At 47.9% G+C, this 15,336-nt stretch overlaps 4 protein-coding genes across 4 annotated transcripts; all 4 read left to right on the top strand.

Moving 5' to 3' along the window:
* Positions 1-435: 435 nt before the first annotated feature.
* JR316_0012167 (Eukaryotic translation initiation factor 3 subunit A) lies at positions 436-3,725 on the top strand (the record flags this gene model as incomplete). The annotated part of the gene is made up of 5 exons (XM_047897799.1): positions 436-963; positions 1,011-1,583; positions 1,639-2,523; positions 2,579-3,074; positions 3,133-3,725. 5 exons carry the CDS (start codon positions 436-438, stop codon positions 3,723-3,725), a joined length of 3,075 nt encoding a protein of 1,024 aa, XP_047742688.1.
* Positions 3,726-4,652: 927 nt separating this feature from the next.
* On the top strand, positions 4,653-5,685 carry JR316_0012166 (uncharacterized protein; the record flags this gene model as incomplete). The annotated part of the gene is made up of 6 exons (XM_047897798.1): positions 4,653-4,748; positions 4,807-4,845; positions 4,905-5,031; positions 5,083-5,149; positions 5,214-5,441; positions 5,493-5,685. 6 exons carry the CDS (start codon positions 4,653-4,655, stop codon positions 5,683-5,685), a joined length of 750 nt encoding a protein of 249 aa, XP_047742687.1.
* A 3,186-nt stretch (positions 5,686-8,871) lies between these two features.
* JR316_0012165 (uncharacterized protein) lies at positions 8,872-9,885 on the top strand (the record flags this gene model as incomplete). Its single annotated transcript, XM_047897797.1, has 3 exons — positions 8,872-8,889; positions 8,924-9,052; positions 9,328-9,885. 3 exons carry the CDS (start codon positions 8,872-8,874, stop codon positions 9,883-9,885), a joined length of 705 nt encoding a protein of 234 aa, XP_047742686.1.
* Positions 9,886-10,569: 684 nt separating this feature from the next.
* On the top strand, positions 10,570-15,054 carry JR316_0012164 (uncharacterized protein; the record flags this gene model as incomplete). The annotated part of the gene is made up of 11 exons (XM_047897796.1): positions 10,570-10,621; positions 10,678-10,709; positions 10,774-10,806; positions 10,860-11,023; positions 11,098-11,305; positions 12,161-12,251; positions 12,313-12,683; positions 13,236-13,265; positions 13,317-13,455; positions 14,531-14,617; positions 14,672-15,054. 11 exons carry the CDS (start codon positions 10,570-10,572, stop codon positions 15,052-15,054), a joined length of 1,590 nt encoding a protein of 529 aa, XP_047742685.1.
* Between the last annotated feature and the right edge of the window lie 282 nt (positions 15,055-15,336).

Raw genomic sequence — 15,336 nt, 5'->3', positions numbered from 1 at the left:
ATTGTTCCCAGAGTCCCAATATCTCTAATTGCATGTCATCATCAGATATAGACACCGACAAGACATGCACAACTCTAGGCGAATGCTGCCGGCGTCGACCTTTTAATTTTTATGGGCCTCAGAGGCTTCCCTAGTACGTGTTGCTCACAAAATTGTTAGTCAAACCATGATTCCAGACGTTGTAAGCAGGAGATATCAAAGCCGAACGATGTTGCTCGGGACCGATAACAATGATGACTGTGGGAATTTTGACCGGCCCTAAAGCAAATACCAATTTTTTTGGGTGGACCACGTCCTCATCGCCATATCCATCGTCGAGCTCGCATATCTGATCTCCAGGCGACCAACGAGCAGCCACTTCTTGACTCGTTGTACGTTTATTATCTTGTAAAATCTGGCTTTTGACTTAAGCTGAGCTTTTCATGATAGTACAATATGGCGCCCTTTTCCAAACCAGAGACCGTGCTTAAGCAGGCGGAGGGCCTCATCTCCGTCGGACAGAGCCACGCTGCGCTGCAGTCAATGACCGAGATGTTCTCTTCAAAACGATTTAGATCGACCCCGCTCACCTCTCTCGAGCCCATTATGCATCGTTTCATCGAGCTTTGTGTCGACATGCGCAAGGGCCGCACAGCCAAGGAGGGACTCATGCAGTACAAAAACATCGCACAAAACACAAGCGTGCAGAGTATCGAGACCGTTATCACCCGATTTGTGCAACTCGCGGACCAGAAGGTGCGCGAGGCGCAGGAAAAGGCGGCTGTCAAATCGGCCGTCGACATTGATGATTTGGAGGCGAGCGAAACACCGGAGAGTATCCTTCTCGGTGCTGTCAGCGGTGATCAGAACAAGGACCGCACTGATCGTGCCCTTGTCACCCCCTGGCTCAAGTTCCTTTGGGAAAGTTATAGGACTTCATTGGAGACACTCAAAAACAATATGAGACTTGAGGCTATTTACCAGGTGAGTTGCGGATCAATTTATTTTTCACCGTCTTACATTGCGTTCAGCAAATTGCCCAACAAGCCTTCAAATTCTGCCTGAAACATCAGCGCAAAGTCGAATTCCGCCGTCTCTGCGAGACTCTCCGCCTCCATCTTTCCAACGTTGCCAAATACTCGCATCAGCAATATTCCATCAACCTTTCCGATCCAGAAACCCTCCAACACCATCTCGATACACGCTTCGCACAACTCAACACCTCTGTCGAGCTCGAGCTCTGGCAAGAAGCCTTCCGATCGGTCGAAGATGTCCACAACCTCCTCACGATGGCCAAGAAGGCGCCACGCCCCGCCATGATGGCCAACTACTACGAAAAACTGACAAAGATCTTCCTCATGAGTGGCAACGCCCTCTATCACGCCGCTGCGTGGAGCCGGTACTACGCCGTCGTAAGCTCAATCGGCGGGGTGTCAAATGAGGAAATGGGCAGGTTGGCCGCCCAGGTCCTCGTCAGCGCCCTTGCTGTTCCTGTCGGCCTGCACACTGAGGAGCCAGACGAACTCAAGGGTAAAAATGCACGCCTCACGGCGCTGCTTGGCCTCAGCCGCATGCCCACACGCTCTGGATTGCTCAAGGACGCTGTGAGTTTTCTTACGTAGTTTTCTGGCGCATTGCCGTGCTAATTTTGCTATTCAGCTTGCCCGTGACATCCTCAAGCTCTCCCCTGTGTCGGTTAAAAAATTGTACAACATCCTTGAAGTGACGTTTGACCCACTGACCCTCTGCGCTACCATTGCACCACTGCTGCAGACATTGGCTGGCGATGAAGCGTTCTCGTTGTACCTCCCTCTCCTCCAGCGTGCCCTGCTCTCGCGCCTTCTTTCTCAGCTCTCGCAGGTGTATTCCACCATCAAAATCAGCAACCTGCTGTCTCTCGTTGCACCACTCAAAGATGCCGGGCTTGAGGGCTCGTTCGACGACGAGCAGGTTGAGGCCTACATTATGGGCTGCGCACGCCGCGGTGAGCTCAGTGTCCGTATCGACCACAAAGATGGCAGCATCACATTCGTCGATGACCCCTTCGTCACCAGCGATGACCAGCCCACGGCGTCTACCTCGACTGCGTCGACATCCACGAGGGAAAGCGCGATCCAGCCTTCGACGGCTGAGCTCGTGCGCACGCGTTTGAGCAAGGTCGCGCTGTGCTTGCACAACACGCTTGAGGCGATTGAGGAGAAGCCCCCTGCTCCGACTGCGGAGGAACAGGCTGCACGGTTCCGCACGCTTGTTGCTGCTGTTGAGTCGGAGCGCAAAGCTTTGCAGCTGCGCCGTGCGCTTGTTGCACGTCGTCGTGAGCTCCTTAGCGAACTTAGTGTACGCAAGGAGAAGGAGGAAAGCAGCCGACGGGCGGAATCGTCCAGGAGGGAGAAGGAAGAGGAGACGAGAAGGGCCAAGGAGGACTTGCGGAGGAGGGAACAGGAACGCACAAAGAAGGAGATTGAATCGATTAGGATTGATGAAGCCAAGAAGTACGCGCAGAGTCTCGTAGATAAGGGTATCTTGAAGGCGAATGAGGTTGATGTGCGTACTTTCATTATCACTGTTTCTCTCGTTCTAAAGCTAATCTTCAATATAGAAATTGGAGTCGTTCGATACAGAGGGATTGATTACTATCCAAGTCGCACAGCTCGAAAAGGAGAAGAAGGAGCTCCAAGAGCGCCTGCGTATCACTAGCAAACGCATCGACCACATCGAACGTGCCTACCGAAAGGAAGAGCGCTCCTTACTCGCTCAGGACTATGAACAACAGCAAAAGACGGACAAAGAGACATTCGAGAATATCCAGAAATCGCGCCTCGAGGCTGCATACCGCGCGCACCAGGAAGACCTGCAGACCAAAGCGCGGCTGAGCCGCATGTTGGGTGACTATAAAGAGCGCAGGCAAGTGGTGATCGAGAAGAAGGGAGAGGAATTCAAGCGCAAGCTCGAAGCGGCGCAGAGGAAGATCGCGGAGGAGAAGGAGAAGAGGAGGAAGCAGGTCATGAAGGCCCGCGAGGAGGAGGCGAAGAGGCAGGCGGCTCTCGAGGAGGCGCGTGCCAAGAAGGAGGCCGAGGAGGCCAGGCTAGCAGCCGGTACGTCTCTTCATTCATTTCAAAAAATTGGGTTATGTCTAATATTCTGGTCTTTCAGAACGCGCTGCCGAGGAGGAACGTTTACGACTCGAAGCCGAGGCTGCTGCTGCCCGTGCGGAAGAAGAGAAGCGCAAATTGGAGGCCGAGGCCGCTGCCCGACGCGAGGCACGCGAAAAAGAGCGCCAGGAAGCCAGAGAAAAAGCCCTGCTCCAGCAACGCAGAGAAGAAGAGGCTCTTGCACGCCGTGCCGCCCAGAAAGCGGCACCCGCGCCTTCCGCCGTCCCTGCATCCGTGCGCGCAGGCGCTAAAGACGAGCCGGGTGTGTGGAGACGCTCGTCGGCAACGCCTACAAGCTCGGTGCCCGCTACGCCTGTGCGTTCGTCGGCAGATGCGCCTGCGCCACCGTCGCGCTCTGAAAGCCCCGCGCCGGGTGCTGCGCCAGCCAAGTACAGGCCTGGTGCCCTTGGAGGAGGAGGATGGAGGCAGAGGGAGCAGGAGAAAGCTGCTGGAGGAGGTCCAACGCCTCCTGCTGCTGCTGCTGCTGCTGCGCCCCTTGCGAAGGAGGAGCCAAAGAAGGATGAAGATGGATTCCAGACAGTTTCGAGTACTCGCGGTGGAGGAGTCTGGCGCCCTCGTAGAGGTCGCGCTTAGAGGAGGAAGGATGTTTTGCGAAGGAAATTAAAAAAGGCCCCGTCTTCGTAGTCTTTTTTTTTTGGTTTTGTTTCTCTTCCTTTTGTTTTCCTTTGCTCTATCTTTCGATTCTTTTGTTTGTACAATTTTTCTTCTCATTCACACTGAGTCTGTCTTTTTTTCCCTTTCTCCCTCGCTCTTGTTATGATGCATTTCATTCCATGTCATGTCATGTCAGCCCATCATGTTCTATGTTTTCCTCAAGATCGCACGCACGCACACACACGATTCTACACGCCCACGCCCACACGCCACACATGAACGCATCGCAGCACTTGTTTTTGTTGATTATACGCATGGCTCTCCCATTTCTCACCGTTTTCGTCTTCTCTTCCATTACAAGTACATACCTTTCCGTACAGTACGCCCGCGTTTTTTTATTTAATGTTCTTCGCTGCCCAGTCTTGTTTAAGTCTTGCGCACACGTCATAACGTATGGTTCAATTGTCAATGCTGTGGATTTTTCCTAGGTTTTCAATTTTCAATTTGAAGGTCGGACGGCCAACTGCGCTTCACAATTCGGTACGGGGGTTTTGCTGGGCTTCGTCTTGCATGGCGTCCTCGTGTACGTGTCTAACCCCGCGATCAGCTCGAAATGCCAGTCTAACCTTTAAAGTTCGGTCAGGCCTTGCCTCGAGGACTCGAGCCTCCTTTAATTGTCCGGATTGGTTCGTGCAAGACGGCGTTGTGCTCGATAAGACATGCCTCATTCGCCCGCTGAGCTCTTGAAGCCGATCTAATTGATGTCACCGACGGGCAGCTTGAGTTTTACGTTCTCTCTTCCTTCTATTACCACAATTGCACACTCTGCTGTCGTCTGTTCGAGTTCCCAAGTCGTTTTTGACCCATGGATGTGTCAGTGATGTTCAGACACCTGCTAAAACGTTCATGAACCCTATATTGAAGTTTCCGCCCTTCAATTTTAATAGCCCTACCGCTGGCCCAAGTTCCAACGTCGCTGTTCTCGATCTCGTCCCGCCATCAGTGAGAATCCTTATCTATATGCTTGCTATACAATGAAGATTAAAGGGTACATTGGAAGTGTGTGCAAGCTTGTCAGACCACTTCGTCGAGCTTCCAGGTAAGTACACGGTACATCTTTTGTCTTACCAGGCAGATGATTACATGATTTGCTTATAGACATGCGAGTATGGGATGTGCATATGCACTCAAGACAACGCTGATGGACTGGAAGACTGCGTTTCGTGTCTGTACGCTGTGTCGCCAAGCCAAGACATCTACGATGCAGCGCAAGGCATATTTTCTAGTATGATTCCACTTTACTCTGGCAGCACGAGTTCTCAAATTCTGGGGACAGATTTCGAAGATACGTGCAGTCCTGCGTTCGATTTTTCGTTACAGATTGTCCCAGATTATTTCAACAAGTACGTTCATTCATTCGCTTCAGTACACAGTTCTGCGGATTGTTAACTCTGGAGATGATTTCAGTGGTACTACACCGACCATCTCTATTGACCCTTCCATATCTCCGACCACAGATATCCCTGTCCCTTCTCAAACTGCACAGTGGACAGTCAACAACAAACAGGTTTGCCGTGCCGTCCGACGGAAGGGCGGCGGCGTGCCGATGTCGAGTGGTATAATGTTAAGGGCGAGGTCGGCTGCAGAGAAGAAAACATCAAAACCGGGATGGAAGCTTGTTGGGGCAACGCTATCGTGTCTCTTGGCCATGCATTTTCATTGAGGTCGTTAATTGGACATGAGAAGTATTAAAGGGAGCAGGAGGGATGACATGAAAGTGAGTAATGCCGCGCTTGTTTGGGCATTCTTCACCGCGAAACTTTTAGCGGCTGGAGAAATCGGTGCAGATGGAGATTCAGTAGAAACAGATGATGAAGACGAAGATTGGGATCCCGGAAGCGATACGTGCAAAGGCGGGATCGGAAAGGGTTCACAGTAACTGTTCCTCCATTCTGACAGGAAGGTGGACGGTCAAATAGCTCCCAAGGAGAAGAGACAGGTTGTGATAACTCACCATCAAGGATCGTCTGATATTCATCTACAATACCATCGGCGTAAGGGTTCAGCGCCACGATACAGTTCACGCATGTTTGGAGCTGCATAGAGTGCTGGGTTGTGCATGCACATGATAGATATTGGCAGTTCTATATTGCAACAGTTATGTTGTATGTTGAGTTGGACGTGATACGGTCCATAGTTTGAACGAAAGGTCGACTTACCTGGGCTGCTCCTTTGACGATGTCACATTGAACTTGACACTGTACGTTGAATGTGTTGTGTGTTATTCAGTTACTGGAGAAGTTGGGAGGGATATAGAATGAGGTCGCACTTGTACAGGGATGGAGTTAAAAAACGATGATAAATTTCTCGCTTGGATATCCTGGTACGTGGATCTTGGTAGCTGGGCACCTGCACGCAGTGGATTCGGGTCACAAATCAAATAAGCTCTTTTTCATAACAGGACCAGAACACATACCATGAGCCGTTGTTATCATTGAGCATGCAGATAGTAGCATGAGTACAGCTGTGCCAGCTGATGCTGTCAGCGCTAATATTATATGCTTATCCATCGAACGAAGCGGTCTGCGGAACTCCAAGATCCAAAAGATAGGAGGGACCAATCTTCAAAAGTAAAGATATATGTGTCCTCACTCGCTTCAAAGCTACATACACGGACATCAAAGCGCACTTTGGGACTAGCACATAGTCGGAGTAATGGAAGTCTTGGCAATCTGTAAGGCACCTAGACTTTCAGGTTCAGGTTCAGGGTTCAGGGGCATCGAAACTTCAAAATTAGCGCCCGGTTGTGCTAAAAATAAATGGGATGTCCAAGTCTCCTGTCCTTTGAAACTTGAAGCAAGGGCTTTAGCTAGCTATTGTAATTGAATAACGGTTAAACAGCTACAGTTATATGGTAAAGCGGTAAGTATTATCGCATTACTTGGTTTTACTGATCCAAACCAATTTTGACATGTATCTGATCTATTAATAGAACATGATTCCGCACGAGGCTGCCTTTGCCGCAAATGGTTAAAGCCTTGGCCAGTTCGTGATCTGTTGCGGAGGGTTTGCGGTGAAAATAGTTATGCGGGTTCCTCTTGCTCATACTAGAAAACTCATCTGCTTGGAAACTTTGTTCAGTGTGCACATGAAGTGGAAAATCTTACACTGCACAAGATACCCTCATAAAACTGTAATGGCACTGGTACTAGCTAAACTAGTACCGACGGGAACTGTGGGAGAAATTCCGAGCAGTGCTAATGCCGTCAATATGGTAATTGACAGTGACAGCTACCCAACATCATGATCTCATGATCGCGTATAAAGAGCACCCAGTCTTGTAAAGTTAAAGATCAGCGTTCGCTCATTCTTTCTCCCTCTCTTTCGACGGCATGCGCTTCCCAACGGCTCAGGCGACGATCTCCTTGCTGTGCATCGCTCCAGGTTGGCTCTACTCTCGAAAATATCTTGATAAGGGAGATTGATCTTGTTTGTTGGATCCAAGTGTTGGCAATCGTACCCAGAAGTCTCATCCGAGACGCAGTTATTTTCACTCGGCAGACGACACCCGTGAGTTTACCGTTCAATCTATGATAGTTCAAACAGCCTTCTAATATAGCATCTCTTTTAGTGTGATTCTGCTTGTGCAGTCTTCAACAATGCATTGAACGTGAGTCATTATCTTTTAAAGTCAATGATTCGCCTAAACTGGAATATTATCCGTCTATAGGGATGCGGTACACTAGGATGCCTTTGCACTTCAGCAGTGGACCGGGGATTACAGAATTGTGTTGATTGTTCCGTCAATGCACTCCCATCGCCTGATGTCATTTCCACTGCACAGAACCTCGTCGACAGTAAATATCATTTTCTAATTATATAATACTTGTGTTTGGGTTCTCACAATATTCTCAGCTTATAGCGGAGCATGCGCGGGTTTTGGACTCCAACCAATAACTGTTAAATCAGGCTCAGGTGGAGGTGCAGGGCCTTCGACGTCTTTACCTGGAAGAACCACCGGTGTCGTAACTCCGCCATCCACGTCGGGGACCCGGACACTACCAATACCATCTGGCAGCAATATCCCCTCATTATCAGTGCCGCCAATAACAGTATCTACACCTACAGTTCCGACCGATACAGATGTTCCTACGACTACTCCTGACGTTAATACTGCTGTGATCTCACAATCAACTGTTCATCCTTTTGCCACTACTAGTGCTGGAGTTACTGGGGGCCCTGGTCAAGGATTTCCAGGGTTGACGGGTGCGGGAGTGCATGCTCATGATGTAGTGAGCATCAGCGTGATTGGGTTCAGTGTATTCCTAGGTGTAATACTTGTATTTTAAAATGCGAGTGCAGTGCCAGCTTTGTTGGCATGGATAGTATTACTGTGAAGAACAATCATATTCATTCATAATATCCTGACAGATACAAGTCTACATATATTTAAATGCTCCTCTATCTGCTCTTATATTGACTGTTAGGCTTCCTGAGACAACTGATTTGAATATACCTACAGATATGTGTACCACAAGGCAGTCCAACGGCACTCGGGGCCTGAACGAGGATGTATTGAAGGTTGGGAATCGTAATGGCTATGCCCAGATGCATGTGTGCAATGTATAATACTAATAGTGGCTATATCCAATGTCGTGGTCGGCGCTGACTTTTGATGTGATGACAATCACACCCGACATCCACGATGTCGATGAGCGCCCAGCAGTTGAGTGCGTCTATTTATAGACGCTATGTCTGCAACAGAGAGAAGTTCACTATTCACGTATAGCGTCTTTTTCACAACCTAGGCAAGAGATAGAGAGGAGCAAAATGATTTGGAATCCTTACTAATATAAGTCGTTTAAAGGGACCAAGATGTGTTATACCTTCCGCACCTTGAGGACAGCAATTTTGACAAGTCGACGTCGATGTCATTTTGGGCAGCCTTTCAGATATATGACTTCAGCTGTGACTGCACCTTAGATGTACAGTCAGCGCTTTATTGCCTTGGATACAGATAGATAGGCTCTGTGTCTACACATGAACATTTGTGGCTTCCAGGGAGATATAAGAACGACCTCTTCGACGCAGTCTTCAGTAATACCTACCATTTTTAACCTAAAAGATGCGCGCAACCAAAGTAGTAATTCCTTTCTCTATATTATTTATATCTAGAGGTATTTCGTCTTCTCAATATATATCACAATTGCTTGTCACTGACGATTATTCGAACAGTGGCTGCAGGGAGTCGTTATCTTAGAGAAGATACAGATAATCTGAAACGTCAGACAACAGCAAACGATCCCGTAAGTCTAATTCGTCGATCGTTTAGGCTCAATACAGTTAATAGAGCTGACGCACCACAGTGTACGCCTACTTGTACGCCATTTTTAACTGCAGCACAACCTTGTAACGGCGCTGCTTCCTGCCTGTGCACATCCGCCATTCAAAAGGATTTACAATCTTGTTTAACATGCCTCTCTACTGTTGATACACAGTCGGCGGATTTGACTACTGACATAACAAGTGCTACATCAAGTAAGTTATTCAATTAATAGAATCCAAGTGTAATTATTGACAGCAGCGTCGCATAGCCTTTAATCAGAAATGTGCCGGAGTTGTTCCGAGTGTAACAGTACCTGCAGGAGCCTCTGAAACCGGATTTTCAGGGGGTGCGGGAGGTTTCAGCGCAGGTGGTGGAGGTGGAGGATTCAGCTCAGATGACAGTGGAAGCTTTACTGCAAGTGATGACTCTGGAGGGTTCGCTACAGGGACCAGCGGAGGCGCATTTAATACAGGAAGCGGATTCGGTAATGGAGGCTTTGCCACTGAGACCGGAGATGATAACGGTGGAGCTCCAGCTGCAACAGGGTCTCCCTTTGGTGAATCCAGCAGCGGAGGTTCGAGCTCCAGTGGAGGTTCTAACTCTGGAGATTCAAGCTCAGGAGGTTTATCAGGGGGATCTAATTCAGGCTCCAACTCGGGCTCCAGCAAGTCAGGCCCGGTCGCAGGACAGGGAGGAACATCAGGATCAGATAGTAAGGCCAGTGGAGACCTCCCAACAGCAAAACTATCCATGCGTTCGCTTTATAGTGGATTCGGGTTCATTTCGATCGTTACTCTATTTGTGATTTTTTAATACAATACATACCGGATGCTTTGTTCTTTGCCACCTCCAGAGCAGAATTTTGAATTCAGTTTCAGATTTTTCTAAAGCGCAATTTTGGCAAATGTACAGCTCTCACACTCACGTCAAATTGTCACAATATCCTCAAATATTATTGCCAATAACCAAATGGCTCACAGTTTTCCAAATAAGGCTAATGGATGACCATTTTGGATTCTTTAACGTCGTATGGTAAATAACGGGCCCTTGCGATCTGAAGTGTGTTTGTGCTACTAAGTCGAGGAGTACTAACCTTTTGCCTTGTATAGCATAGTATTCAATTTTAAGATGGCTTGTGATGATTTCAGATCAGCTGTAATTGTTGGCGTCTGTCCATCAACGTCAAAAGTTCCTTCTAAATATAGGCTTGTATTTCCAGGGCCTTCTGACTGGACACGACGAGGGGAATGAAGACTAAATTATCAAGAAGAAGTTAGAAGATCATCTCAAATTTCGCAAGGTCTCGGGAATCATCAAACACAATGGCAGATTGGTGTTCGTTATGATACATCGATAACTGTGCCCTGGAAACAGATGAGCAAAATTACCATCCCATCAGCAGTAACGACTCCGAAGCCGCACATCTGTTGGATACCCTGTACCCTGTATATAAGAGCAGTCAGGGATGCTGATCTCTCAAGCCCCAACCTTTCTGACATGCTCGCGAAGACTTTCCTCGTTTCCTTGTCCTTGTTCGCTTTGTTGGGATGTAAGTACATTGTATTAGCACACCAAGCTACTTACTGATTAACTTGCCTTACATAGCAGCGTCTGAGGTTCTAAAACGACAGTCAGATGTATGTTGACATTCAGAAATACAATAGACGTGTGCCAAGTGTTAACCAATGGCCATCTTCACAGCAATGCACCACTGACTGCACTTCTTTGATTACGGTTTGTCTTGCAACTAATGCCTCTGGGATAAAGAATCCTAACAATTATTACAGTCATGCGGCGGTGGCCCCCAGACATGCCCATGCACCAGTGATATCCAGAAGGCCGCTCAATCGTGTTTGAACTGCTTGGCCTCCGATCCTGCTTTGGCATCCATGGCTGCAGGACTGGGCCTCGACCCTACGACTCTTACCTCCCGTGCGTACGCTCTCAAGCGGTATAATGTCACTCGAGGCTCACGATGAAAACAACCTCATTTACTTCTGTTGCAATGATTCCAGAGTTTAACAGCAAATGTGCTGCGTCATCCATCAGCCTGACCGTTCCTCAGGCTGCAGCTACAGGTTCAACAGGAGGTGCCTCTGCTAGTGGTAGTGGTAGTGGTAGCGCAACACCCACCGCAAGTGGAGCATCACCTACAGGCACATCACCTGGATCGGGTACCGCAGCTCCGACTGCATCTACTAGCTCCAACACAAGCAGCGGCGAGAAGCTTCGAGTGGGGAGTTACGGCTTGGCCGTTGGGCTGCTACTATTGATCATCAACTGAACGGTCTCAGGCAAAACATTAATCATCGCAGATGATATTGCTGTTCAGTCAATTTTCTATAAATAAATATATAATTTAATTGTGTTTCTGCTTCTGATGCTTGTTCAACATCTGCATTGTCATCGGGAATACTCGCTGTCACTTGTTCATAATGATGGTACATGAGCACACATTCTATACCTTTCTATACTTAAAGACTTCAGGTGGCTAAGGAAGATATTTTCCTATTTTGTCCTGAGCCGGTGATAGCTGGTAGTCTGGTCCAAAATCGCTTATGAAGAGATTCATAACGCTTGATTTGGCAGACGCCCGAGAGAGGCTCATCTTCGCATCAATAATGGCTGTATGTGGTTGAATTCAGTTGTGATCCAACCTAAATTCATCGGAGTGAACACTATAAACGACGTCGATGAATGCTCTCCTGTAGAGCTTAATCCGGCCCCCCAATCTCTAGGCTTGACTCATGATGCTGTTCGTTGCATGCATAGTTTTCTTCTCTCTATTTAGTATAGGACGTGAGTGTTTGAAACCAATGAAGTTAGAGTCGTCTTTCAATCCACTGCGTACAGATGCTGGTGTTCTTCGGCGCCAAACCTCAACTCCGGTTGGTTCATTTCCGTAATCATACTACCAGTCGTGAAGATGAATATCTAATGCCTGTATATCTAAGTGCGCTTCAGAATGTGATAGCTTGATCCAGGTATACGGTTTTTTGCTTCCGTCTTTGTTGACCTGTTGCTAATTTTTACTGTGGTCAAGACCTGCGAGACTTTATTAGTATGTCCATGCACGGTCGCAATACAGAACGAAGCCCAAGCTTGCTTGAACTGCGTGCTTCAAAATGAGGCAGCTACTGTAATTGAAGCTGGTTTTGACCCTGTTGCTGAAGCTCGAGGTGGACATATCGTTCTCTGTTGAATGAATTAACCTGAAGTGACGTGATATTTGTGTATTAGAGTTCAACACAATATGTGCTTTAGAAGGACTACACATCACTATACCACCTGTTGGTGGGAGCACTTCAACGGCTAAACCATCAGCATCGCCAGTCGGGACGCCCTCAATTGTAACGGTCACCGTTTCGAGTGGATCGACAGCTGGCTCGCAAAGTGGAGGAACAAGCTCGGCAGGAAGTCCAACAGGCGTTTCTGGGTCAGCCAATGGTGGGACAAGTACGGGAGGCTCTGGGACAAGTTCAGGAGGGGGAAGTGGCAATGGGGATCCGGCGAGCGGGGGATCCAACGCGGGTCCACAGAAAAATAGCAATACTAGCTCAAGTCAAAGAAGCGCCGTGGAAATGGCGCCGTGGAATATTACGGCAGGCTTGGTATTCATGCTGATGTTTATCAACAAGGTTCTGTAATTAGGGAATCATAAGTATCTTGGACGTCTGTGATGCATATGTGCATGTCTGATTATGAGTTCCAGCCGGAGTAAATGCATGCGTCCAGAGCACAGTGCTCGTAAGCCTCCGTAGAAAGGGTGAATGATGCTCGTTATTTGCTAACTCCGTTCAAGCTGGGTCCATGAATAGGTTATTAGATGTGGCGGTTTTTCAAGTTTTTAACGTTTGGAGGTCAGCGCTCGACGGTAACCTGATTGCGGCCATCGTATATCCACTAAAAATGATATAAAAACAAACCTGACTCACCGATTATTCTCGAGCTCGCACTATTGGATCGTCGAGATATGTTAGTCGTTACAATAATCCTTCACATATTCTTTTTTGCCCTTTCACGTGAGTCGTGATACTCCGAATCGTTGTGATCGATTTTAAACAAAGACCTACGTCAGCGGCCAATGTTCTCCTGCGTAGATTGCCAGTACGCTTTGCTGTTAGACGGATCATCAGAGCTGAGCCACTGAATAAATCCTGTAGTGCGATCCTGCATGCGATGGCCTGATAGCGGTAGCTTTGATTTGATTTATCCATAATATCCACTGCTAACAGGGCCGATAGACCTGTGGTGCCTCAGGAGGGGAATGTCCCTGTACGACAACAGTACAACAAGAAGCCCAGTCCTGCTTTGACTGCGTCACCACCAAGGAAGCAGGCATCAACGCGATAACCGGTTTTGATCCTGTGGCTCTTGCTCAAGGTATGCCTTGATATATGATCTGTAAATAAATGGACAGAAGAGGACCAGATACTTAACCCAGGCTTCAATGATCATTGTGCTGGAACTGGAATACATATCAACTTTGATGGTTCTGGAATTGCGTCTGGAAGCAGCAGCAGTGGTGGTTCGGCAAGTTCTGCAGGAGGCAGCAGTAGCAATGGGGGTGGAGACGAATCATCGAAATCAGGGGCAGCCCCAATGGGTCAGAAAAGTGAAGCAAGCATGAAAAGTCGGTGGAATTTGGCGACATGTGTCCTTTCTGGTTTGTTGACACCCATCATCTTGATGATGTTTTTGCATCTGTAGAAAGTTGTCACGTTCGTTCATGCTGTTTTCAACATAATTACGGCCTACAAAAGACGGCCTTGAACCACAAAAATGTGTCGAACACATTCGGATATTAACTTGAACGAGTGCCATTATTATTGCACCAAGAAGACGACGAGTCATGCGCATCATGCACATGCTTTGACCTTGCTTTGAATTTTGACCGCCAAGTGATTAGCGCGATGACGCATAAACCTTGTGCCAAGCCTCTACATCTCGAAATGATAGTATGGTCCGATGATAGGAAAAACTCTGCTTACTAGAGAGTCGAGATTCAAAGGTGAACTTTTTCTTTTCTTTTCGATTCTTTGGTCTCCCTTCATCAGTCGGCGAGGATTGTGCAACATGCATATGAAGGTGCTTTATCCGACGTTGTCTCTGGCTGCATGCTTTGGTGAGTGGACTTATTTCCTCTTATTTGGATTGGGGGAAACTAACTCTTAGCACCTAGTATCGGCATCTGCGCTCACGACGCGAGACAGTTTGGCGAGCTTGGGATATTTGGTCTCGCGGCAAATCCTAACCAAGGCAAGCGTCACTTCTTTGGCAATTGTGGTTCGGGTTAGTTATGATCTGTGAGAACAGGACCAATGTGACACCGTGTGTAAGACCTTCGAAGATTCTATCGGCGATGTGAGCTACCTGTTTTCTACGGTATTGAGCATTATCTCATTGAAAGTAAAGCAAGGCTGCGATGATGTTACCTGCATGTGCAGCATTACCGTAGCAGCCGCTTTACAGGCCTGCATTAACTGCGCTATTCGAGCAAATCCAACCCCCTTCGTCGTCGACTCTGCAAAAACACTCTCGTCCAGTGGGTATCACCTGTTTCAACCTTCGTCAGCCTTAGTTATGTTTTTCCTCACAGGTTATTCTACTCTCTGCGCACCCTTTCCCAACACCCCGGCTGTGACTGTCCCTGCTGTTCCCGGAGCATCGAGCAGTAGTGTTATTAGATCTGTGACGTCTACTTCTACCACCAGTTCGATCGAAGATGGGACGTTTAGCATTTTACCTATCTTCCCGACAACAAGCGGTCCCCAAAGCACTATTTCACAAACCGTGCCATTCCCCTCGACCCTGTCGCAAATCACCGTTCGTCCTTCCGATACCGAGTCGTTATCATCGTCAAGTAGCCCAAGTGCAACAGCAGATCCAGGCGCACCGTCGAGTTTGGGTTTCAAAAATGGTGCCTCCAACGTACTTTGGGTGACAATTGGCGCCGCGATTGGTGTTGTTCTTATAATATGAGCCAAAGATGGGGTACCTGCTTCATTGGATATACCGATACAAACCCCTGTGATTGAACAGCCTCAAGTTCAATCATTATATTTATTTTCATTTATTGAATGATTGCAGTTCAAGGCAGCTTCCATGGTCAAGTTGTGACAAGCAGTCAATGAGAAACATGCAATTTTACGATACATTCCAATTGAAATGTAACACCTAAGTAGTTGGCCAAGTTTGAGTCGCAACTTTTTGGTTGGCCATCGAAGATGACTCTTTAAGATATAGGTGTAGGCGATGTCGTCC

This window comes from Psilocybe cubensis, chromosome 12, assembly GCF_017499595.1.
Source record: "Psilocybe cubensis strain MGC-MH-2018 chromosome 12, whole genome shotgun sequence".
NCBI lineage: Eukaryota > Fungi > Basidiomycota > Agaricomycetes > Agaricales > Agrocybaceae > Psilocybe > Psilocybe cubensis.
Note: the sequence above shows the minus strand (reverse complement) of the source record. Positions and strands in the feature narration are given on the sequence as shown.